Source organism: Phialemonium atrogriseum, assembly GCF_030411735.1.
Source record: "Phialemonium atrogriseum strain 8032-3 unplaced genomic scaffold QBC33scaffold_10, whole genome shotgun sequence".
In the NCBI taxonomy this organism is placed as follows: Eukaryota; Fungi; Ascomycota; class Sordariomycetes; order Cephalothecales; family Cephalothecaceae; genus Phialemonium; species Phialemonium atrogriseum.
In genome coordinates, this window is record NW_026848147.1 from 792,279 (window position 1) to 813,887 (window position 21,609).

General features: G+C 58.6%; 8 protein-coding genes across 8 annotated transcripts in view; 3 read left to right on the forward strand and 5 right to left on the reverse strand.

Annotated features, from left to right (window-relative positions):
• The first annotated feature begins 416 nt into the window (after positions 1-416).
• On the forward strand, positions 417-2,552 carry QBC33DRAFT_536591 (mitochondrial matrix Mmp37-domain-containing protein). Its single transcript, XM_060427719.1, has 2 exons — positions 417-607; positions 667-2,552. The coding sequence occupies exons 1-2, from the start codon at positions 578-580 to the stop codon at positions 2,281-2,283; spliced, it is 1,647 nt and encodes a 548-aa protein (XP_060284437.1). The 5' UTR covers positions 417-577; the 3' UTR covers positions 2,284-2,552.
• An 83-nt stretch (positions 2,553-2,635) lies between these two features.
• QBC33DRAFT_619082 (uncharacterized protein) lies at positions 2,636-6,056 on the reverse strand. The gene is made up of 4 exons (XM_060432721.1): positions 5,663-6,056; positions 5,303-5,596; positions 5,131-5,240; positions 2,636-5,081 (listed from the first exon to the last, which is right to left on the reverse strand). Exons 1-4 carry the CDS (start codon positions 5,819-5,821, stop codon positions 3,113-3,115), a joined length of 2,532 nt encoding a protein of 843 aa, XP_060284438.1. The 5' UTR covers positions 5,822-6,056; the 3' UTR covers positions 2,636-3,112.
• Positions 6,057-6,233: 177 nt separating this feature from the next.
• On the reverse strand, positions 6,234-8,944 carry QBC33DRAFT_610735 (metalloendopeptidase-like protein). The gene is made up of 3 exons (XM_060432423.1): positions 7,885-8,944; positions 6,718-7,826; positions 6,234-6,663 (listed from the first exon to the last, which is right to left on the reverse strand). Exons 1-3 carry the CDS (start codon positions 8,671-8,673, stop codon positions 6,396-6,398), a joined length of 2,166 nt encoding a protein of 721 aa, XP_060284439.1. The 5' UTR covers positions 8,674-8,944; the 3' UTR covers positions 6,234-6,395.
• A 337-nt stretch (positions 8,945-9,281) lies between these two features.
• On the reverse strand, positions 9,282-10,924 carry QBC33DRAFT_536598 (SCF ubiquitin ligase complex subunit cdc4). Its single transcript, XM_060427720.1, has 4 exons — positions 10,722-10,924; positions 10,186-10,339; positions 9,848-10,081; positions 9,282-9,766 (listed from the first exon to the last, which is right to left on the reverse strand). Exons 1-4 carry the CDS (start codon positions 10,722-10,724, stop codon positions 9,738-9,740), a joined length of 420 nt encoding a protein of 139 aa, XP_060284440.1. The 5' UTR covers positions 10,725-10,924; the 3' UTR covers positions 9,282-9,737.
• Positions 10,925-11,155: 231 nt separating this feature from the next.
• QBC33DRAFT_536601 (uncharacterized protein) lies at positions 11,156-12,005 on the reverse strand. The gene has a single exon (XM_060427721.1). It carries the CDS (start codon positions 11,981-11,983, stop codon positions 11,267-11,269), a length of 717 nt encoding a protein of 238 aa, XP_060284441.1. The 5' UTR covers positions 11,984-12,005; the 3' UTR covers positions 11,156-11,266.
• Positions 12,006-12,803: 798 nt separating this feature from the next.
• On the forward strand, positions 12,804-13,395 carry QBC33DRAFT_558391 (NAD(P)-binding protein; the record flags this gene model as incomplete). Its single annotated transcript, XM_060429876.1, has 2 exons — positions 12,804-12,897; positions 13,013-13,395. 2 exons carry the CDS (start codon positions 12,804-12,806, stop codon positions 13,393-13,395), a joined length of 477 nt encoding a protein of 158 aa, XP_060284442.1.
• Positions 13,396-15,989: 2,594 nt separating this feature from the next.
• QBC33DRAFT_558392 (glucan 1,3-beta-glucosidase) lies at positions 15,990-19,746 on the reverse strand (the record flags this gene model as incomplete). The annotated part of the gene is made up of 4 exons (XM_060429877.1): positions 15,990-17,688; positions 17,770-19,348; positions 19,418-19,496; positions 19,558-19,746. 4 exons carry the CDS (start codon positions 19,744-19,746, stop codon positions 15,990-15,992), a joined length of 3,546 nt encoding a protein of 1,181 aa, XP_060284443.1.
• Positions 19,747-20,424: 678 nt separating this feature from the next.
• Positions 20,425-21,609, forward strand: part of QBC33DRAFT_585225 (uncharacterized protein) — a gene marked incomplete at its 3' end in the record, with an annotated part of 1,617 nt that continues 432 nt past the window's right edge. Inside the window, exons 1-2 of the mRNA XM_060431427.1 lie at positions 20,425-21,233; positions 21,340-21,465. Coding sequence (XP_060284444.1) covers positions 20,908-21,233; positions 21,340-21,465 — 452 coding nt within the window. The 5' untranslated portion in view covers positions 20,425-20,907. The remainder of the gene's footprint in view (positions 21,234-21,339; positions 21,466-21,609) is intronic.

Here is a 21,609-nt window from a genome sequence, read left to right on the forward strand (position 1 = left end):
ATCCGATTGTTAGGATCAAAGGTTGGTACATAGCTAGGCAAACGCAATGAGTGCACCCACACTGACATGCTAATAAACCGGATGCACCACTAACACAGCTCCTGTAAGTCTGTTCCTACATAGTACATGTAATGTACTATGAGATGCTTTGCAGACAGCAAACAAAAGAAATACACAACTTGATACCTATGCAACGACAGTCCAGATCGACAGCATATGCCAACCAATGACCATAACCAATGCCTTCCAGTCTTGGTTGACCCCAACAAGGTGTGGCTGAGGTTGCAGGTTGTCGATGGGGGGCGGGTCTAGAGCTCAAGGTCTGTGCCACAACTATCCCTGTTCAGTGATGTCGTTGCGGCTTGCAATTTTATCCTTGCAGGGCGGGAGCTGCCCAGCTCTGAGCTTCCTAGCTTCCCATCTTTCAACATTCTCACCCCATCTCCACCACACATGGATCGCAAAGAAAGATAACTCCTCTGCAGCGCCCGCTGCTTTTCCTCCCTCCACCCTATCTTCTCCTTCTACCATCCTCCCGCAAAATCCACAATTCTACCGCGCATTCCAAGCCTTCGCAATGGCATCTCGCATAGGCGCAGCCCGCATGGTAAGCTTGCATTTGGTTACTCGGCTCGGACGTCATAGCTAATTTGAGCTCAAATCCAGGGCTCGGCGGCCGTGCGAAGGCTCTCGACGAGAAACACCACGCCCTGCCCGTTCTCTGCTTATCGGATCTCCCTCCCTCCTCGTCACCTTCTTCTTCGAACTTTCGCAACCGACTCCAGCGGTTCCTCAAATGACCTCCTCCCCAACAACCCGAAGGAACGCCCAAGGGAGAAGGCGGCGACCGGATCAGCGGCGGAAACTGCTTCGAATGACTCCAAGTCCCCCGAGGATGCGGTGAGCGAGGCGTCAAGCGATTCGGCCCGGTCCAGCATAACTGCCATGCAGGACGATTGGGAGGTGCATCCGAACTTCGACATCGAGGGCTTCAACGAGCTCCCACATGCCAACTTTGGAGTCAATCAGCATATCCTGATCAATGCCGAGTTCAAGGAGGCCCTGCGACAGATTCTCTGGCAGTTCCGGGCCCCCATCCGATACGCCTTTGCATACGGCTCCGGCGTCTTCCCGCAGTCCAAGAGTGACGGGCGCGTCCCCACCGAGGCCGAGATAAGGGCCATACATCCGAAGGCCCCGGCGGCGGTCCAGCGGGCACAGGATGGGACGCCAAAGATGATCGACTTCATCTTCGGCGTCACTTTCACCCAGCACTGGCACAGTCTGAATCTCAACCAGCACAGAAACCACTATTCCTTCCTCGGGAGCCTGGGCTCCGGTGCCGTCTCCACGGTGCAGGACCGGTGGGGCGCCGGCGTCTACTTCAATCCCTACGTCGTGATCAATGGCATCCTCGTCAAGTACGGCGTTGTCAACCTCGACACGCTATGCAAGGACCTCTCCGAGTGGGACACGCTCTACCTGGCCGGCCGGCTGCACAAGCCCGTCAAGATCCTCCGCGACGACGCTCGCGTCCGGCTGGCGAACCAGATGAATCTCCTCTCCGCCCTCCGCACGGCACTCCTGCTGCTCCCGCCCAAGTTCACGGAGCGGGAGCTCTACAGCACCATCGCCAGCATCTCGTACCTCGGCGACCCGCGCATGTCCCTGCCGACGGAGAACCCGCGCAAGGTGGCCAACATCGTGGGCAACAACCTGCCCAACTTCCGGCGGCTGTACGCGCCGCTGATCGAGACGCTCCCCAACGTCGACTTTGACGACCCGGCCCACGGCGCGGACGGCTGGGTCGCCGACGCCGAGGCCAACCTCTCGCTCCAGCAGGACATGGACCCGGTCAAGCGCGGCAACATGGTCAGCCGGCTGCCCAAGTCGTTCCGGCAGCGGCTCTACTTCCAGTACCAGAAGAAGTTCGCCATCCCGCAGGACGAGTTCGGCCGCATGATGGCCGAGTCGAGGGACGAGGACGCGACGTCGTTCAGGCGGCGCAAGGGCGGCGGGTTCGAGCGCCGCATCGCCCAGGACGAGCCGGCGCACCTGCGCGAGTACGTCCGGAAGGTCATCAAGCAGACGGTCAGCTGGCCGTCGGCGACGCAGAGCCTCAAGAGCGGTCTCACCGCGGGCGTCGGCAGGACGGCGAGGTACATCGGCGAGAAGATGGGGAAGTTCCGCGAGGGAAAGGCGCAGGGGAAGGCGCAGGCCGGTGATGCTGCCCGGGAGAAGAAGTCGGAGGAGTCTGAGAAGTCTGACGAGAGGTCTTCGTAGGCTTTTCCCCCTCATTCCCCTGCGGGGCGCAACAGGCAGACTGGCCTTTTTTTCCCTTTGTGTGTATTTACCAGACATTTTTTACCCTTTTTTTGCATGTTAAGATCATCGCATGGCGGGGCTGGGTGGCATGGCATGGCATGGCATCCAGGAAGGGGAGCCATTAGACCCAATATGAAAGGCGTTTTGAGGGAGGCCCGGGGGGGGACCTAACTAACCTGGGGTACGGTAGATAAGATAAATGGTTAATAACTTCAGCTTTTGCTTACCGCCAGGCATGCCACCCGATGAGGCTCTCCTTCGCATCGGGTGGTTATGGGGTGACTCGCGTCAAGGTAGAGAAGTGCGGTTTGCCTTGTCAGTGACACTGTTGTTTTTCGTGACACCAAGAGAATACTAGTCGGATGACATCAACTGGTCTGCCCTTGCCGTGCTCCTCTTCCTGCCTACCTTGTCACCTTTCCGGTGCTAATCCATCTCTCCAGTATATGCAGAATCACAAGAAAAGCATATGAGAAACATGGGGGGGGTGGCCTTGGCGGATGATATCGTCGACACACCTCTCAGGGCCAGACAAACCAGTGTGAGAATAGTTTCAGCAGGAAGGAGATTCAACAAGCACAAACAATAGGTAGCCTCATTATTTTAACAAAACGCCGTGACCAGCCCGATGGATACAATTAACGCCTCGTGTTCCCCGTTTCCCGGTGGACAACACCCATCCACATCACCCCTGTTTCCAGACCCCGGTCGTCAGAAGAACCAGCTCTCCCTCCCCCCATCCCCAGGCAGCAAATGGATCGACCCCATTGCAATCCCACGCACTCCCTCAATCAACAACCAACTCCTCCAAAACACCCATCGCCCTAGTCCCCTCCCTCTCAAAAGCAGAAACCATAGCCTCACACTCATGCCTCAGCTTCCGCTCCGCCAGCCCCGCGTTATGGTAGATCCACTCCTCAACAGTCATCCTCTTCTCGGGGCTGCCGAGCCCGTCCGCGCCCCTCCCCAGGATCCCGTCCACGCCGTGACTCGTCGTCGGACCCATGCCCTCAAACACAGTCTCCAGGTCCACGGCTGTCCACCGCGCCGTGCTCTGTAGTCCCGCGACGACGTTGCGCCTCGAAGAAGGCGATCCGCGCACCGGCGTGGCCGGCACGGGTGCCAGCGCCAGCGCCGTCCGCTTGGACGACGGCGGCTTGGACGACGGGGGCCGGTTCTCCGCGTCCGAGGACTGCGGCGACTGCGAGGGCGACAGCGTCGCCTGCTTGGCGTTGGCGGTGGGTGGCGTCGCGTTGGTTGCGCGGGGCGTCGCGGGGGGCTTTCGCGGTATCGAGAAGGGCGGCGGCAGGGGAAGCGCTTTGTCCATCTGGACAGGCGTCGGTCCCGAGGGGGTGTGGGACGGGACTACCTTCCCCTTGCCGGGGGTCCGGTTCAGGGCGGAGAATGACTCGCGGACCGTGGGGGACGCCACTTGAAACTCAACGTGAGCGGGGACCGGGGGGGGATGGTCCTCTTCGGGCTCATCGTCTGCGGGTTGAGAGGTCCTCGCATTCTTTGGGGGACGGCCCCTGCCCCTCTTCCCGGTGCTAAGGCGGCCACCAGATGTCTTGGTGACAACAGTTGCATTGCTCGCATCAGGGTCGTCGGCCACCTCTGGTTCGGGAGCGGCAGCAGGAACGGGGGCAGGAGGGGGAACGGGCTCGACAAGCATCACCGCCTCCTCCTCTGAGGGCTCCTCAACAGGATCGGGGGGTGGCTGCGCAACTTCCTTGGCCTTCTTTGTCTGCTTGGAGGCCTTGCGCGTGCCCGCTTTTCGCCCTTTCTTGGGGACCTCTAGAACCTCTACCTGCTCCTCGGCCTTCATCTCGGCCTCCAAAGCCTTCAGCTCCGCGTCGACCTCCGCCTCGTCGGGTTCGGGGGGTGCGGGGTCAAACATGGCGTAATCATTATTCTCCTCTTCCTGGCTCTGCGCAGTGGCTTTCTTAGAAGTAGTTCCTTTCCGAGCCCTGCGCTTTGCCGGCGCCGGCGCCGCTTCGCCTTCCGCCTTCTTCCTCTCAGAATCAGAATCGGCGGCAACATCTTCATCGTCGGTGAGGGGTCGTTCGAGATCGGCCTGCAGCTGGCGATCAAGCTCGTCGTCGTCGGGCACCTGTGCCCGCAGAGATGCAGTGGAGGCCTGCGACCTGAGGGATGAAGACGACGAGGCCTTGCGGGTTGTCCTGGCGGTCGAGGCCCGGCCCTTCTTGCGGCTGGTTGGCCGTTTCGCAGGAGGCGCATCGGCCATGTCTATATCTTGGGAAGCAGTGCTGAGAACCGAGGCATCCACGTTGTTGCTGACACTTGCCCTGGTCGCCCGCTTCTTGGGTGCCGGGGCCTCGGCATTGGTGATGATGGAATCCTCCACGGCATCACTCGCCCTCTTGCGCCCTCTTGTAGCCTTCGGTGGTGGCGGAGGGGGCACTTCTACATCCTGCTCATCCTCCAGGACCTCAACGGCGTCGTCCTTCTTCGCTCGTGTTTTCCTCCCCTTTGTCGTTGCCGCCTTTCTGCCTCTGGTGGTCTTCCTGCCGCCTTGTGTCACCACAGATGTCGTCGTCATGACACTGTCGTCGTGGTCTACAGTGACATCTGCGGCCGAAGGAAATTCAGACGTGGCCGTGGCAACAGACTGTACTGAGAGCCGGGAGGCCTTGGAGGCTCGGGCTGCCTTGGTGGCCCGGCCTTTCTTGGGTGCTGGGTTTTGGCTGACGAGCTGGAAGAACAGGCAGTCGGGAGCGCGCTTGTAGTGTTCCTCACTGGAAAATGTTTAGCAGGACCCCGACATTGGGGGCACGCCCTACTCACATCGGTTTGTCACCGGACTCCCAGCCGTCGAGTCCAAGGTGGCAATAGGGACAAGTCGTCATATCATCGGATTCGAGAGTGGGCGTGTACCTCCAGCCCGCCTCCACCAGCTAGGTAGTTAAGAGTCAGCCGAGATCTCTATAGCCGCAGACACGGAGCCAAAAATGCTTACCTGCTTGGTCTTGCACTTGAACGCCTTCTTGGACTCGTACGGCCACTTCCCTCCGAAAGTCGCCTTACGCGCCTCGACCATCCTCGGGTCGAGAGGGTGCATCGTCGTGAACTCTGCCACTTCTGCCTCAACGGCCGCTGTAATGGCCCAGCCGCAGTCGGGCCAATGCTTCAGGTGCTCGGCCAGCGGATCGTCATCCTTCTCCCAGCCGTCGATGGTCGTGTGGCAGAGGAAACAGGCGACATTGTCGGGATTACTTGGTTGTGGCTGGAAGACGAATCCGGCTTGTGCCATCTACGAAGGGGGCAATCAGTCAACCAACAGCCCCGAGTATCATGAGGTATGCAAAGGAATACTCACATCGGTGGGGGACAGGAACTTGTGCGGCCATGTTAAAGTCTTTGGAGCCCGCGAATTGGCGTTGGATGCCCTTCGCTTGGCGAGTGGTTGAGGCGCTTGGAAGGATGCCAGCCGGTTCTCGTACACAAAGTACCATTCGTCGGCGTCGGTCATCGCCATTCTGAGTTTGATCGGGTCCGCTGTGTTGCCCTTAACGTTGTTCTCGAGGCGTCGAATTCAGGATGGACGGCGGAAGCTTAGATTGGCGGTGTTTTTGGATGAGAGGGTTAGTTCGAGGGCAAAGGTCAAAGGAGCCGGTACATTGTCTGCAACGGCCGAGAAAAGGGGAGCTAATTGCCTCGAAAATTGTGGTTGAATGGGGAACAAATGTCGAGTGGGATGCGGCGGGTTGTCGTCATGGGGGAGAAGGCGCATCCAAACTACACGGGCGTGTTGGTTGGCTGGAGCTGGACGCGTTTGTTTACTTCATCACGTGACACGCAACTGTAAGTTTGGTTTCTTGGTTTCTGGCTTGAGTGGGGACACATTGGGCATGGCGGGGCTGAAGCAAATGCATGGAGAATGTGAGATGATGGGAGTGACGATGATTCTGTTTCTAGATGGGCAAGTCGTGTTCTAGGAGAATACACACACACACACACACACACATGCATATATATATATTAATGCACCAAGCTCTGTCTTCCCTCCACAACCTTCAACTCTCGCAAGACCCGCATGGAAAAAGCGTTTCCTACGCCAAGCCCAACTCCTTGTAGAACGCCTCCGTGCTCGGCTTCCGCCCGAGGAACTGCTCCAGCGTCAACATCTCCTCCTGAGAACCGCCCTTCTCAAGGACCGTGTGCCGGTACCGCCTGCCCTGCACCCCGTCCAAGGGGTTCTGCTTGAAGACGGAGTAGAACATGTCGGCGGAATAGACCTCGGAGGACAGATAGCCGTAATAGCCCGCATCGTATCCCCCGATCAGGTGACCCATCGTAGCCTCGCCGTGTCCCCAGGTGCTGCAAGCATCCATGTTAGTAAAATGAAGAAACGAAGCTGTGCGACACGCTTACCTTGGCTCGCCTAGGGCCTCAGGCCCCTTCAACCCGGCGATCTGCACCCGCAAGTCGTTGAAAACCTTGCCCATATCCATGGCCTCGAGCTCGGCATGTGACTTGGGCGTATGCACCGTCATATCGAAGAGGCCAAAGTGCAGCTGCCGCAGGTTGAACAGCGCGCCGTTGACGTGCTTGGTGGCGATCAGCTTCGCAATCAGGTTGTCGGGGATCTTGGCGCCCGTCTCGTAGTGCCCGCTCAGGGACCGCAGCTGGCTCGGCGTCCAGCACCAGTTCTCCAGCATCTGGCTCGGCGCCTCGACAAAGTCGCGCACCGTCGACGTGCCGTGGAACCGGGCGTAGCGGCACCGGCCCGCCAGGTCGTGGATGCCGTGGCCCAGCTCGTGGAACAGCGTCACCACCTCGTCATGCTTCAGCAGCGACGGCTTCTTCGGCGTCGGCTTGCTGAAGTTGCACACCAGCGCCGTCGCCGGGTACCGCCGGCTCCGGCCGTCTTTCTGCAGGAAGCCCGGCTGCAGGTTGAAGTTGGCCGCGTGGCCGTACTTGCCCTGGCGGGGGTGCAGGTCGAGGTACAGGTAGCCGACGAAGCCGTCTCCCTCGGAGCTGTCGTTCCACACACTGAACAGGATGACGTCCTCGTGCCAGGCGATGTCTTCCGCCCTGCCCGTGGGCGAGAGGCGCGCGCGGTCCTCCGGGGTGAGCTCGACGAAGGCTAGGCCGAACAGCTCCTCGAAGATGTTGAGCATGGCCGCGACGGTGCGCCGCAGGGGGAAGTACTCGGCGATGGCGTTCTCGTCGATGCTGTACTCCGTCTCCACCATCAGGCGGTCGTAGAAGCGGTGGTCCCAGAGGTAATAGTTCCCATCGAACGGCAGGCCCCTCTCGGCGAGGTCCTTCTTCTTCAGCTCGACGAGGTGCTCCGTCTCCTTGGCCCCGCCCGGCGCGAGACGGGTCCTCAGGTCGCCGAGGAAGTCCAGGACCGTCTTGGGCGTCTTGGCCATCTTGTCCTCAATGCGGAACGTGGCGTGATCGGGGTATCCGAGGAGGCGAGCAGCCTCGTCCCGCAGGACGACGGCCTCCTTGAAGAGGGGGGCGTTTTGGTTGCACTGGCGCCATGTCGGGTTAGTGAGTGATCCAGCCCCGTCCAACGGAGAGTATTCATACCTTGTTCTCGTTCTCCACAAACAGCTTCCTTCTCGTATCCGCGTTCTTCGCGAACTTCAGCGTGGGGAACAGGTCGGGGTACTTGAACGTCAGCCTCAGCTTGCCCTCGTTCTCGCCCGTCCCCTTCTGCAAGCCGTCCAATACGTCCTCGGGCACGCCGTCGAGCTCCTCCGCGGTGAACCAGAGGCCGCCGTTCTCCTCGTTCAGGTTCTTCTGGAAGGCAATCTGGATCTGGCTCAGGCGCTTCTTGATCTCCTTGAAGCGATCCCTCTGCAGGCCGACGGGCAGACCTAGGCCGTTCTTGATATAACTCTTACGCTCCTTGTCCAGGAACCTCGCGCTCTCAGCGTCTTCGAGGCCCACCGAGGTGGCAAGGGCGTCGTCAATGTTGGCCTCCCTGTCCTTCTCCCTTGCGGCCCGTAGGCCCGAGTTCTCGTAGACGGCGTCGACCAGGTGAAAGACGTCCTCGCGCATGCCGACCTCGATGGAGAAGTCGTCCATCAGCTTCTCCGCCTCGGTGCTGGCGTCCCGCAAGGCGGCGTCGCCGCTCACGTACTGGTAGAAGCCGAGGATGCGGGCGCTCAGGGAGCTCTCGTTCTCGTCCTCGATCTGGGGCCGCACGACGGCGTCGAACGTGGCCCGGGACTTGTCCGAGGGAGATATATCAGCGACGAGCCCGTCGAGCAGGGAGCGTGTTCGGTCGCACAGCTCCTTAGCGTCGGAGACGATGCTCTCCTTGGTGCCGGTGAACAGCGGCGGCGGCTGAGGAGGGTTCTGGTACTTGGACATCTTCGCGTCGGAGACGTGGGTGAAGATGGGCGAGTAGGTGGCGTAGGATGCAGTCCCGGTCGCGGTCGCGGTCGCAATGCTAGCTGTCCCTGCAAGAGGATACTGGTGAGGTGGCTTGAACCTCAAGTGGTTGAAGAGACTGGAAAGTCGAGGGATGATGCGCGGCGCAGCCAGGATGACGGTGATTGAGGAGAAGAGGAGGACGGAGAGGACAAGCAGAAGGACGGCCTGTCGTGGACGAGGAGTGGAATTCGCCAGGTTGAACGACTTGCTGGAAGACTTGCACGGTTGCAGATGGGAGAGATGCGTTGCTGCGGTTGGGCTACCTCATTAGGTACCTTAGGTAGGCAGGTTCTATGCGGGGTTGGGAGGGGAAGACGGGGGAACGAACTAAGGTACCTAGGTAGTAAAAGAGGTTGAGAATGCGATACCAAAAGCTGGTACCTAGGTAGGTAGTACGATCGAATACGCAGACTAATAGGTGGATTCCAGACTGGGGCTCGATACGAAGTAAAAGCAACGGTTGAAGTCGAACTGACTCGCGATCAATTCATATTGCTACTATACCTCTAAGCACCTAATTAAAGGCAGGTTCCGGGCCGGCCCCTCCCCCGGCTGAAACCTCGTACTGTTGCTGCTTTGTTACGCCCAGAACTACCAAGGTCTACATCCGATGATGCCAAGACTCCAAGTCTCGGCGTTGGGCGTTGAAGGGGAAACACTCGAGGGTCAACGAGCCAGGTTCACATGCGATGGTTCACACGCAACGGTTGCATGTCGCATGGGCGCAATATTGGTGAATGTCCTGTGCTATTTATCCCCAGTCCTGAAGCAACCGTAATAGCCGACCGACAAGTTCCCAAAGTGATACAGTTGGATGGAAGAAAAACAGTCGAACGCCCAGCTGCCCAACCGTAGGAAAGCAATGCAGTAATGTCCATCGTAAACGTCGTCCGTCAAGAGGCTTCCTCTATGCCACTTGAAGACGCAAACCACCCTCCCTACTTCCACTCCGATCTAGCGCCCAAACATAACCCAAATCTTGACCGATGCGCGGGTGTAGTTTAGTTCGCAAGTATCGTCCGGACGAGTTCTGTTTCCATTCGAAAAAGGGGAAGTCAGCAATGCCGCTCCAACGTCTCGCAAAATAGGGCAGCGGGGAGCCGCAACTCACCAGTGTAGTTAACCTGTCCTGAGCTGGTGTCGACGGCCTTGAGCAGCTCCTCGACCTCCTCCTCTGACATCTTCTCGCCCAGGTTCGTCAGGATGTATTTGAGCTGGCCAACGCCGATGAAGCCCGTCATGTCCTTGTCGAAAACCTGGAAACCGCGGCAGTACTCCTCGGGCTCGCCGGGTTCGCGGAAGCCGCCTGGCCGGTTGAGGACGCGCTGGAAGGTCTCGAAATCGACTGCAGAAGGGTTGGAAGCAATGGGGTCAGTAAACGAAGGCATGCATGCTGCGGGGTGGAGCAGAAGGGCCCGGCTCCCCGAAAAATGGATGATGGCAACTCACAGTCACCGCCAACGGTCTTCTCCAGATCCCGAATCTCCGCCAACGTCGGGTTCTGGCCACAGGCGCGGAGGAGGTCTCCCAGGCTGTCGAGGGTGACACGGCCGTTTCCGCGCTTGTCGAACAAGGAGAAAGCCTCCTTGTAGTTGGTGGAAGCCTGAGCGTCGAAGTGGTTAGATGCCATTGTTTACCGGTATTTCTAGTGCGTTTCTTCCCCGGATTCACGGAGTATGATGGGGTTTGAAATGATGCCTAGGAATGGCAGATGCAGGTGGATTGATTCTGCAAATGGGAAGATGATTGTGCTTCGTGCAGAGACACAGGGAAAGAAAAGCTGTTTTTGCTGGTGAATGATGTGATCGTGACAGCAAAATCGCAAAAGTGGGATTGAAGCTCTGCCCCCTTGCCTCCGATGCACTAAACATCGGGAGAGGATTTTAGTGGGCGCCGGTGTGTGTCTCTGTTGACCTGGGCAACCAACGAGCGCGCGCGGCGAATTCCACTTCCATACTTGATCGGGGATTGGATTAGGTACTCACCATCTTTTCTAGGTAGCTTCAAGAACGTCTGCGCGGGAGATCGAAAAGGAATGACCGACAGTAATCGGGGAAGTTTTCAAGTTCCAGTGTCAGTGTTTGAACCAGCAAGAACTGGATGCACCTGCTGCTGTTCTCTTTTTAAGGAGCATCAGCCGTGGAATTGGCAGTGCCCCTTGGTCTGTGCCTTCATGCGCCCAGATTGGGGCCCGTGGGTTCTGGTTGAGAAGGCAACGGCGGGTGGGGAGGGGTATTGTTTTCTTTTTTCTGCCCCGCTGCACCAATGAGTGATCAGCTTCGACACATCATCATCAGGCAGAATCGTGCCTAGTATCCGTTTGGTTGATATTCAGGTTGATGCAAATTGTCTGTGGAAGTGATCGGTACCTATTGCCAATCACAAGTATGCAAGTGCAACCCATTTGAACATACTTTACATAGATCTTGGCTTGGAGGCATTTGCTAAATACCTACAGTTGTATACATTGAATATTGAACTAGATGCAAAAAAAAAAAAAAAAAAGAAACAGAACAGCTGGACGCCAATATTATCGCCTCCTGGCCAGTAATAGCACTGTCCCCCAGACCGCCTCGACCTCGATCTCCCTCCACTTGTCCCCCTCTGCCTCCCATTCCGGCACTGCTGCCACGACCTCGTCGTACATCTTATCGACGATGTCCCCCTCTCCGCCATCGACCCGGCTTCTGAACTCTGGATGTGCATCCTTCCAGCCGCCGAAAGCGCTGTACGTCCTGGTATAGCCCTCCAGCTCTCCCAGCTTGAGCGTCTTCCGCATCCAGAGCACCTCCTCGGCCGCGTCCCCGATCTCAGCGGTCTTCCGATCCGGATCCCAGACGATCCGCCGGACGTCCTCCCAGTCCTCCTGGGGGGGCACGACCGCGCTCAGCGAGTTGCGCAGGATGTTCCTCCCGGGCAACTCCCAGAACCGGGCCATGCTCTCCATCCCCGGCGCCACCTCCCCCTCGCCGTACGTGAACCGGTCAAACACCTCCGACGTCGCGGGCCGCCCGACGATGACGTGGTCCTTGTACCCCCAGAACGCAAGCGTGGCCCCCGGCACCGCCACCCGCGCCAGCTCGGGCCACGCCCTCTCGTAGTCGAACCAGTGCGCCGCCTGCCCGGCCACGACGCAGTCGACGCTGCCGTCTCGCAGCGGGGACAGGTCCTCGGCCGACCCCTGCCGCACCTCGATCCCGGCTGCGGTGGTGTCGCCGGCGTTGAGCTCCCGCGCCTGCGCCACCATGCCTGGTGAGGGGTCGAGGGCGAGCACGGCGCCGAAGTGCGGGGCTAGGGCGCGCGACACCACGCCGTGGCCGCACCCGAGGTCGAGGAGCGTGCCGCGGGACTGTTTGCTGGGTTTGTGGTTATGGTTGTGGTAGTTCAGCACGGTGCGGAAGAGCGAGGGCCCATAGCTGGGCCGGAAGGCGGCGTAGCCGGCGTGGGAGAAGGTGGTACGCCTGTGTCATTGTTAGAAGGTGAGTTTATCGTAGTCGATTCTATTGAGGAGGGGGAGAGAGACTTGCGCAAAGGTTGACATCACTGTTGGTGTCGTGTGCCTTCAACGTTCAATCGGTGCTTCTTTGGTGCTTGGCTTGGTCGATTCTGGGGCAACAGCATCCATATCATATACAGGTCTACATATTATATACATGGTCAAGATCCCGCGCAAACCCCCATCAATCGCCATCCCACGCTTTTTTGCAATCGGCAGTTTGATCCCTTTGGCCCTTGGCGAGCTAGCATAGTAGTACCGCCGACGATCACCGATGGTTTCCGCCGGCGATATCGGGATGGTGTCATGCCGCCGCATTTCCAACTCTGACGTCTTGTCGGGTCATGTCTTTCCGCACTCCCGAACCACAATTGCATTGAGAGAAAGCTGGCACTTAGTATAGCAGCAATACTTCAGGTAAGCGTTACTATTGTCATTCCCATTCGCCTTTAATTCAGACGACGAATTGCGTCTCTCCACATCCTTGCTTTGTCATCTCATTGACTTTCACAACTTCACATCCAGTAAACCAGTGATTACGGACCTCTCCATCAACACTCATACCGCCATCATGGCCACCGAAGCCGCCGTTCGGACCTTTTTCTCGTCCCCTCATTTTGCCGTCGTCGGGGCCAGCTCCAACCCAGCCAAATACGGCCACAAAGGTCTGTCTGCTTCACATGCGTCCTCTGGGGTAGCACTTCTCCCATGAGATTGAACCCTTCCTTCACATGATAAACCCGCAAACCATAAACCCCCCCAAAACTGACCACAACCCAGTCTTCGCCTGGTACGTCCACCACTCCCTCCCCGTAACCCCTATCAACCCAACCGCCCCGGCCATCACCCTCCCCAACGGCGGCCCGGACCACCCCACTGTCCCGTCCCTCTCCGCCCTCCCGGCCCCGTCCACCACCTCCGTCTCAATCATCACCCCGCCCGCCGCGACCCTCGCCGTCCTCCGCGAGGCCGCCGCCCTCGGCGTCCCGGCCGTGTGGCTCCAGCCGGGCACCTTCGACGACGAGGTCCTTCGCTTTGCGAGGGCGGGGAAGGGGGAGGGGTTCGGGGGCGCGGTCGTTGCGGGGGAGGGGGGCAGGGGCTCGGAGGGGTGGTGTGTGCTGGTTGATGGGGAGAGGGGGTTGAGGAGTGTGGGGAAGCTGTGAGGGGGGTTGGTTGTTTGCTGCCTTGGGGAGGGGGAGTGTTGCGAGGGTGGTTGGGGGCGTGTATATGGCCGTGTGTTATCCCCCGAGGGGTAAGCTTTCTCTGTTTAGGTTTGCAGTTAGTGTATCAGCATCGAGCATTCCGTCACCGTTGCAGCTGTAGATCACCGCAGAGGACTCGGCGATCGATACACCTTGAAGCACCTAGGAAGAGTAGATGAAGACGGTTGGGGAAATATCAATGGCTGGTCTGAGGGTGAGGAGGACCTTGGAAGAAGAAATGTTGACCGGATTTGCACGTAAGTATATACAGTGAGCCCCAAAACGAGTGGGCGAACATGCAGCGTTAGGTGGGTAGCGGTAGGTGGGAGTGGATAGGCAGGGGGGTGGGCAGGAGGATGGACAGGTGAGTGGCAGGTGAGTAGACATGGTGAATGGGCGAGTAGGTGAGTCCGGTAATGAATATATATATCAGGGTTAGGAACCAATTGTCAAGGATCACAGCAGGCGGCAACATGGCCATGTTGTTCAGGTCAAACTGTGGTCCTGTGGTGGACTGGTAATGTGCGACACACGACAAAAATCAACACCCGGCTCGACGACAAAGAGACTAGGACACTCGACACCCGAGTCCGAACTCTTTTGTTTCGAGCCGCACCAGTAAATATTCTCGAAAACATCCTTCCATATTTGAGGATATGTAACAAGCGTCTTTTTGTTTACTTTCTTCCCCTCTTTTTGGCTATTTTGAGATTTTTCCTCTTTTTGCTTCTTCCTTGTATTTCTACTGCTTGGGGGATGCAAATATCTCCGTATGTATGTAGTATTCCCTGGTCTTGAAGAACCAAAGCAATCCAAAATACTATTTCGCAACCATGGCCTCTGTTCTACCTTGACCTAGTTCTAGCACAGACTTGAGATCCTAATGATGCACATGGTGGTCCCAAAAGTCCCTGAAGTTGGTAGTGGACATCTCTTGGAGATTTATTTCACACCCCCAAGCACTCGTTAGAACCCTGATTTTGAAACAAGATAGCTTCCGGCTAGCTACGATGCTCGCGTTTAAATTTGGTCTCGACTAAGATCTTGTTAACCATTTCCCACGAGGTATCTGAAACGAGACAGCTTGGAATGAGGAGAGGGCTGGAGATCAATGCATCTCAAATTCAGCCCCCAAATGCAAAATACAGGAGACTCGTTCTGGCCTGCAGGTATTGCCGAACTTCTAAGTTATATACATGGACTGTGTTTCGTGCGAGGCGCGAGTCAATTTCTCCCGCCCACCAACGATGTTATTATCGTTGCCCAGCAGTCATAGACAGCGAAGCCAAGAAAGGTCATGAAAATGTAAATAGTCCCGATGGTGGGTGAAGAGGGTGTGGCGGGTGGATCACTGACGAAGTGAAGGGCGTAAGAGTAAATACGGCGGCGCAAGGAATCGAGTGAGGTGAGATATGGGCGTGATTATCTGAGTCGATTTCAACCTGGGCGTGTTCCATTGATCCTCTTATATCTTGTCCCAAGGAGGAGAAGGAAGCTCTCGTTGTCTCGCGTCCCGCCCCATGACTCCATCCATGGCTTTTTCTCTTCAACTATCTAGGTCGTCAACACCCTCCCGAGCGGGAGATGCTGGACGCTCCCATGGTATTCGGGAGCGTGGTTGTCCGCAAGCCTGCGTCCGCCCGGACAACAGCATGGCCAACATCTAATTAGGTGGTGGACCGGGCACTATACATCGGACGGGGCCTACCACGCCACGTAACGGCCAAGGCTCGGCGGGATCGGTGGTGGGTCTCGGGCCTGGGGTCATGGTTGGGATAGTGGTGATGGAAGTCCCTGAGGTGTGTCCCGGTTTGCGGACAAGTGCAGCTGATCCGGGGGCAAATCCCGGGTCAGCCGACGTGATATTTCGAACACTGGGAGGTAGTCTGCCAAGGGAAAGGTGGATAACCCTGTATTCGGGGACCGGAGCGGGATTTCGACCTTCCAGTTTCGGTACCCGGTGGACTTCTCGTGTATCCACTGCCTGGCCCCGGAGTCTGGTAGTCGTGGCTGCAAGGTGAGATCATTACCGTGATGCCCAGTCATATACCCCTGCTACATGTTTTGATCATAGTGACGGAGGTAAGAGGTAGGGCTTGGTCTCACCAACCTTGTGCCTGCGGTTGTCGATCGAGCAATACATAACCGGGTTCACCAACTCCTAATTAATTAACTTGTACGCAACCCAATCGGCCCTCAAGATGAAGTCGGTGATTGTGCGTCCTTCATTGGGGGGCTCAGGGACGGCATCAGGAGGAGGTTAAAGTGCGACATCTCGTCGTTGGAAGTTGTATGCTAGTATGAAAAGCTCTCTTATTAGTAGCCCGGACATCTTGGTGCTTTACTCACGGCGCAAGCAATATTTAAGACGTCACAGTGAATATCTAGTAGAATTGTGAAATAAATCAGAATTCCATATAGGTAGGCCACAACCTCGTTTGAGAGATATGTATGTATCGTGTACCGAAATTTTGCCTAGGTACCTATATATGTACCTATCCAATACAAATGCGGAACGTGCGACTGGTGTCACCTCTTCCTCTCCTCGTGCACCATCAAGGGTTAGGAAATCCCTGATTAGTCCCGCACGCCGCCTCCTGCCCATCATGCACAAGACAGAAGCTCATCGACCACCCCAGCGAAGCATCATTCGGGTCCCTGGACGTGGTGCTGATCGCCGCAGCCGGCCCATTCCCGCACTTTGAGCTGGCGTCGTCGAGGAAGTCGCGCAGCTGCTGGCCGGTGAAGCGGTAGATGGGCGAGGAGCCGAACGAGTTGGCGATGCCCCACACCAGCGAGCAGCCCGGCGACGAGGCCAGCACGCAGTACCCCCCGATGGGCGGGTCCCCCGGCTCCGGGATGACGTCGCCCGTGCCGTAGCAGATGTTGTCGTTGTTGCTGTACGTCGTCCCCACGTCGAAGCCGTCGAAGGCGTGCGCGTAGCACTGCGATAGGTCCGTGTAGTCGGCGTCCGTGTGGCAGTCCACGCCGTGCCCGCTGGGCACCAGCACGCCGAATGGGCCGGCCGCTGGGGGCGTGTACGTCTGTGTTGGCGGGGGCGGCGGCGGCGTCGTGGACGAGGCTGGAGGGGGCGGTGCGTCGGTGTCGGTGGGGCTGCCAGTGTCATCCCAGCTGTTGGCGTCCCACTCGTCGATGATGAACAGCCAGCCCGCTGGGTCGTCGGGCAGGTCGACCGGAGGCGGGACGACGAGTGGCGGGCCGCCGACGGGGATGGGGATCCAGAAGGGCGGGAAGAAAAAGTCGTGGTCGCTCGTGTGGTCTGGGTCGTAGGTGCTCGTCGTCGGGTGGCCGGACGAGTCGACGCCGGGGGCGCTGTAGGTGGCGGACGGGGGCGCGAAGCCGGACGTGATCGGGAACGGCGCCGGGACGGACTGGCCCGGGGGAATCTCCATGCCGAAACAGAGGGAACCTCCTGTGCCGCAGCATGTGCCGGTGACGAGCCGGTAGATGTCGCACGTCTCCTGGCAGTTCTCCGGACCTGGGGGGTTGTTGTTCGCGCCCGATGTGGGGAGGCTTGCGATTGCGCTGGCGCACTGATCCGAGATCGTCATGGTCTGGCCGCACTGGATGTCGCCGCAGGCGCCTGAGAGGCCGGGAACCGGCTGCAGGCCGTCGGGGGTTGGGTTGTCGGATATCGGCTGGAACCCACCAATGTTGGCGCCGGTGAGAGCCAGTGGCATCCAGGCGCTGATGGCCGTGAGGTAGCCGTTGCGGTTGTCTTGCTGGACTGTCGGAGCGATGCCTCCTAGCGGGGAGACGCACTCAAGCACCCCCTTGGTGTACTGACTAAACATCCAGATACCCTGCGAATAGTCCGTCTGTACGATGCGCTGCTGGCAATTCTCCCCGCCGAGGCAGTCCTGGGCATAGCTCTGGAACCAGCTGTACAGGCCGGCACCGTAGATGAGAATATCGTGCGAGTTTCGGATGATGAGGGCCCACGAGAGGAGGCAAAGATGGTCCGCCGGGTTGCAGTCTTCGAACTCGGGGTCGCTGGCATAGACCCCCAACGGGAAGATATCCACAGCGGTGGGGGTTGGCTGGTAATACGGCGATTCAGTCTGCATGTGGCCGATGTAGATGTTGGACGCATGGTCAAAGTTGTACTGATACAGCACGGCATGTTCCGAGGCGCCTCCCCAGAACCACGTAGGCCCGTCGCCCTCAACCAGGAGACCTCTAGCGGTGAAGATGTTGATCTGAGATTGGGCGGGAGTATCAAGATCGTGATCTCTGTTCGACACATGTTGGTCAGCTTTAGTTCTCCATTTTTGCCAGCAGCGTGTCCACATTTCGGAGCAGTCACAAACTTACGCAGTCCACAACCAGTTGTTCTCAAAGTACCCGGAGGCTCCGGATGTAACGTGCATCATGAGCGCGGCGCCAAAACAGTTGCTGTCGACGGCTGACGACGCGGGACATTGCTCGGTCTGCAGGTTCGATCCGACAGAGCCACCGATACGGACATGCGAGTCCCACATGCCAGCGCTTCCCTGACTTCCCTCCTTGACATTCCACTCGACGAGGACGGCGCCGGGGTTGGGGCCCTGCACGGTAAACATCATGTCCGAAATTTCAACATCTCCGACATCGCCGGGATTCCCGACGCGAAAGACGGCCTGGGGGTTGCGGGCGTCGCTAAAGGTCGCTCCAAACGCCATGATCTGCGGCCAGGCCTCGCCCACGATGCGGGACCCGACGGGGACGTTGACCGTGGACCCGACCGGGTACACGCCCGCCGGGAAGAAGACGACCCTCCCGCCGGCGCCGGACAGTGCCGCGTTGATGGCGCCGCTCTGGTCGCCCGTGCCGTCGCCCGTCGCGCCGAAGTCGGCGACGCTGACGAAGGACCCCGTGCCCAGGCCCTCGTACTGCGGCTTCGACCTGGTGAAGAACTTGCCCGAGCCCCCGTCGAGGAGCACGGCGGGCTTGTTGGGCGGCGGGTCGATGTTGCCCGTGACGTACGAGCCGGACCCGTCGATGTCGGTGTACCGGCGGCCCATGGCCCATGACTGGATCGTCGCCGAGCCGCCCGTCACGCCGGCCAGGATGGTGTCGCCGCCGCTGACAAGCACCACCGACGGGGTGTTGCCCTCGATCAGCAGGTTGTCGATGGTGATGGCGGGCCGCTTGCTGGTGTCGGCGACGACGGTGATGGCGTAGGGCACCGAGTTGAAGTGCGAGTCGACGACGGTGAGGCTGCCGGTGCCCTGCAGGCCGTCGCCGCCAAAGTTTGTGCAGTCGAAGGCGATGTAGGCCGCGTTGACGTAGATGTCCTGCCAGGTCCAGCCCCAGTCCCAGATCATGGACACGGCGATGGCGGGCAGGGTGAAGGTGATGCTCCGGGCGGTGAACTGCTGGCTGCCGACGCGCATGGCGATGTTGCCGCCGAAGAAGGTCAGGTCGCTCATGAAGCCGCCCGAGCCGTTCTCGGTGAAGATGCCGACGGCCGTGGTGCCGCCGCCCAGCGGCATGACCACGTCGATGTTCTGCAGCGACGTCGACTGCGCCACCTGCCAGTGGATGCCGCACGGCACGTACGTCTGGTCGCCCGACGTGTTCTCGTTGGGCATGTCGGTGAGGTCGATCTTGAGGTTGCGGATCTGCCGGAAGAACTGGTTCTGGTTGATGTACCACTCGTCGCCGTTCCCGCCGGGAATGTACACGTCCGTGTCGATCAGCGCGATGCCCTGGAACGTCGACATGCCCTTGATCGTCGGCTTGTCTCCCGTCGGGTCGCCGATGAACTGCGTGTAGTAGTACTGGATGATGGGCGACGACACCATGTACGTGCCCGGCGGGAAGAAGACGACGGCCCCGAGCACGCTCGTCGAGCCGCAGTCCTGCCCACAACGGCCGCCCGCCGTGACCGCGCTCATGATGGCTTCGGTGTCTGGGAGAGTGTGAGTGTCGGCAACAAGATATGTGCTTAAAGTTAAAGTAGGAACACCCGTCTGCTTACCATCCGTCACGCCGTCTCCCTTGGCGCCGTACTCCTTTACGTTACGCCAAGCTGGGTAGCCTGACGGCGCATACGGAAACTATGCCAAATCAGCACGGGAGCTTTCCCTACACTCTACACAATCAGGTGGTAAGACTTACTGTACCGTGTCCCATGTTTGCCAACCAGTATGAGCTCCCTGTCGCCTGGCGGTTCTCCACAATATTGATGTTGGGGTCCCTCTCAACAACAACGGAAGTTGAGATGTTAGGGGAAGGGGTGACTTCGATTAAGTCTGGCGAGTACTGGTCTGGGGCGGCATGGAAGTAATTGTTCGTGTTGTCCACCATGTATTTCGGTGGTGGAACCGGTGGGGACGGCTTATACCCGGCGGGAACTGTCACTCCATCCGGTACAGCAATGGTTGAGGTGGACGAGGTTGAGTTAGACGACCTCGAGGTGGACGAGGTTGAGTTGGACGGCCTCGAGGTAGTCGACGCCGAGGAGGTCCCCGGTGCTGCAAAGATGCATTGTGCTAGCAGAGCAAGCACTACGCTTGAGTATGTTGAGAGCTGCATCTTGGCAACCGTTGCCAACGCAAAGAAGCCCAGTTGCAAAGAGGCTGGCGGTCACGGTTGTGAGTGAGTACTCTCGTTCCCTCACTGTGAGAAACGGTCGTATATCTATCTAGAGTCAGGACTGTGAGGGTTCGAGGGGAAGCCACACTAGCACTATGACAAATGCTCTTCGCCAGCCCTGCCTCCTCTGATTCCGCGTTTCCCGGCTTTCCATCCATGTTGGCCAGTGATCAGTTGTTCTTCACGCCCCCATTCCTGACAGATGACACCGCTCTAGGATGTGATGATTATTCATGCCCTTGGCACACCGCTTCAATCCAAGTTGCTGTCTTTGGCAATGTTAACCGACATGGGGCTATGGCGCAGGCTGCGCTGCCTGTCGTGCTTCTCTCCACGACACCACCGCGAGGCAATATTGTTGTGAACGAGGGTGGGAGTGGGAGGGCGTGATGGGAATGCATGATGCAGCATTCCTGGTTCAGAATACCACCTTGGCGTAGCGTTGCTTTACTCAGTCCCTTCCCTTTTTGGTTCAACTAGGCGTCCTGTCATCAACCCTCCGATCACACCGTGATCAAGCTGTCGATGAATAAGCGCCCCTGGTACGGTCGCCCATAGAGGCATAGGCTCCAAATAGTTTGACGCTTATCGGCTGACGGGCTTGCGGTTTGAGTTTTATGGCATCTCGCGGTTACCTGCTAATTCACAGCGGTGGTTGAAAGAGTAGGCTGGCTGGCAGTCTTCCCCGGTCCCCCTGATCGGAGAGTCAGCGCCCCCCCCTTCTGGTTCCCTGTCTTACACACCAACAACTATCTATACCACCTCAACCTATCTATTCAAAGAGGTAAAACCAACATCCCCAGCTGTCACTCCACCTCTGGCCATTTCTTGCCTTGAACCACTTACAGAATCTCAAAGACTCCCCTGCCCATCATGATCGCACAGCCAGTGCAACTCATTCTAGTGTTCATCTCACTCCTCCCTCTCGCGCTCGCTAGAACGACGCAAGTTGTGATCAACACCTCATGGAACAGCCCTGCGGTGCCCGGCGGCCCACCCTTCGCGGTGCCCGATTGCCCAAACGAGGGACCCTTTATCCTGCAAGATTATGCCGATGCCCTTGACCTCGCCAAAAGCGCTCGCGACGTCTTGACTAACGACTTCCGCTTCATCTGGAGTCGGAGGTGGTACGAGAAGCTGTTCACCGATAAGAAGCGCTCTACATATGTTGTTCCTGACCGGTTGAGCATCCGAGGCACGTAAATTATCTACTGGCTTGCCTGATCACGCATCATATTGGTGATTGGACCAGGGGTGCTGATCTGACATCGGTGCAGATGACTACGATGCCGTTTACTCCAACAGTGGACTTCCCGACGAGATCATCTTCCACTGCGATCCCGGCTGGCGCGACGCGCTTTACTCTCGTCGATCGGCCTCGGAGCTGTACGACATTGGCAAGCCATGGTCGGGCTGTGGCGCAGGCACGCAGTGAGACTCCCTCTCTACCCTTCCCAGTTCAGCCAATCTTGCGGGGGGGGGGGGGGGGGGGGGGGGGGGGGGGGGGGGGGGGGGGGGGGGGGGGGGGGGGGGCGGGGGGGGGGGGGCGGGGGCGGGCCGCGGGGGGGGCGGCGG

Excerpts from the sequence above, each read along its gene's own strand:
- QBC33DRAFT_536591 (XM_060427719.1), top strand. The coding sequence starts at position 578 with ATGGCATCTCGCATAGGCGCAGCCCGCATG. Across the intron at positions 608-666 it reads GCATAGGCGCAGCCCGCATG|GGCTCGGCGGCCGTGCGAAG; the intron begins GTAAGCTTGCAT and ends GCTCAAATCCAG.
- QBC33DRAFT_610735 (XM_060432423.1), bottom strand. The coding sequence starts at position 8,673 with ATGTCCAAGTACCAGAACCCTCCTCAGCCGCCGCCGCTGTTCACCGGC. Across the intron at positions 7,827-7,884 it reads TTGTGGAGAACGAGAACAAG|TGCAACCAAAACGCCCCCCT; the intron begins GTATGAATACTC and ends ACATGGCGCCAG. Across the intron at positions 6,664-6,717 it reads GAGGCCCTAGGCGAGCCAAG|CACCTGGGGACACGGCGAGG; the intron begins GTAAGCGTGTCG and ends GGATGCTTGCAG.
- QBC33DRAFT_536598 (XM_060427720.1), bottom strand. Across the intron at positions 10,082-10,185 it reads GAAGACCGTTGGCGGTGACT|TCGATTTCGAGACCTTCCAG; the intron begins GTGAGTTGCCAT and ends ACCCTTCTGCAG. Across the intron at positions 9,767-9,847 it reads AGGACAGGTTAACTACACTG|AACTCGTCCGGACGATACTT; the intron begins GTGAGTTGCGGC and ends GAATGGAAACAG.
- QBC33DRAFT_536601 (XM_060427721.1), bottom strand. The coding sequence starts at position 11,983 with ATGGTGGCGCAGGCGCGGGAGCTCAACGCCGGCGACACCACCGCAGCC.
- QBC33DRAFT_619082 (XM_060432721.1), bottom strand. The coding sequence starts at position 5,821 with ATGGCGATGACCGACGCCGACGAATGGTACTTTGTGTACGAGAACCGG. Across the intron at positions 5,597-5,662 it reads AGTTCCTGTCCCCCACCGAT|ATGGCACAAGCCGGATTCGT; the intron begins GTGAGTATTCCT and ends CCCCCTTCGTAG. Across the intron at positions 5,241-5,302 it reads TCAAGTGCAAGACCAAGCAG|CTGGTGGAGGCGGGCTGGAG; the intron begins GTAAGCATTTTT and ends TTAACTACCTAG.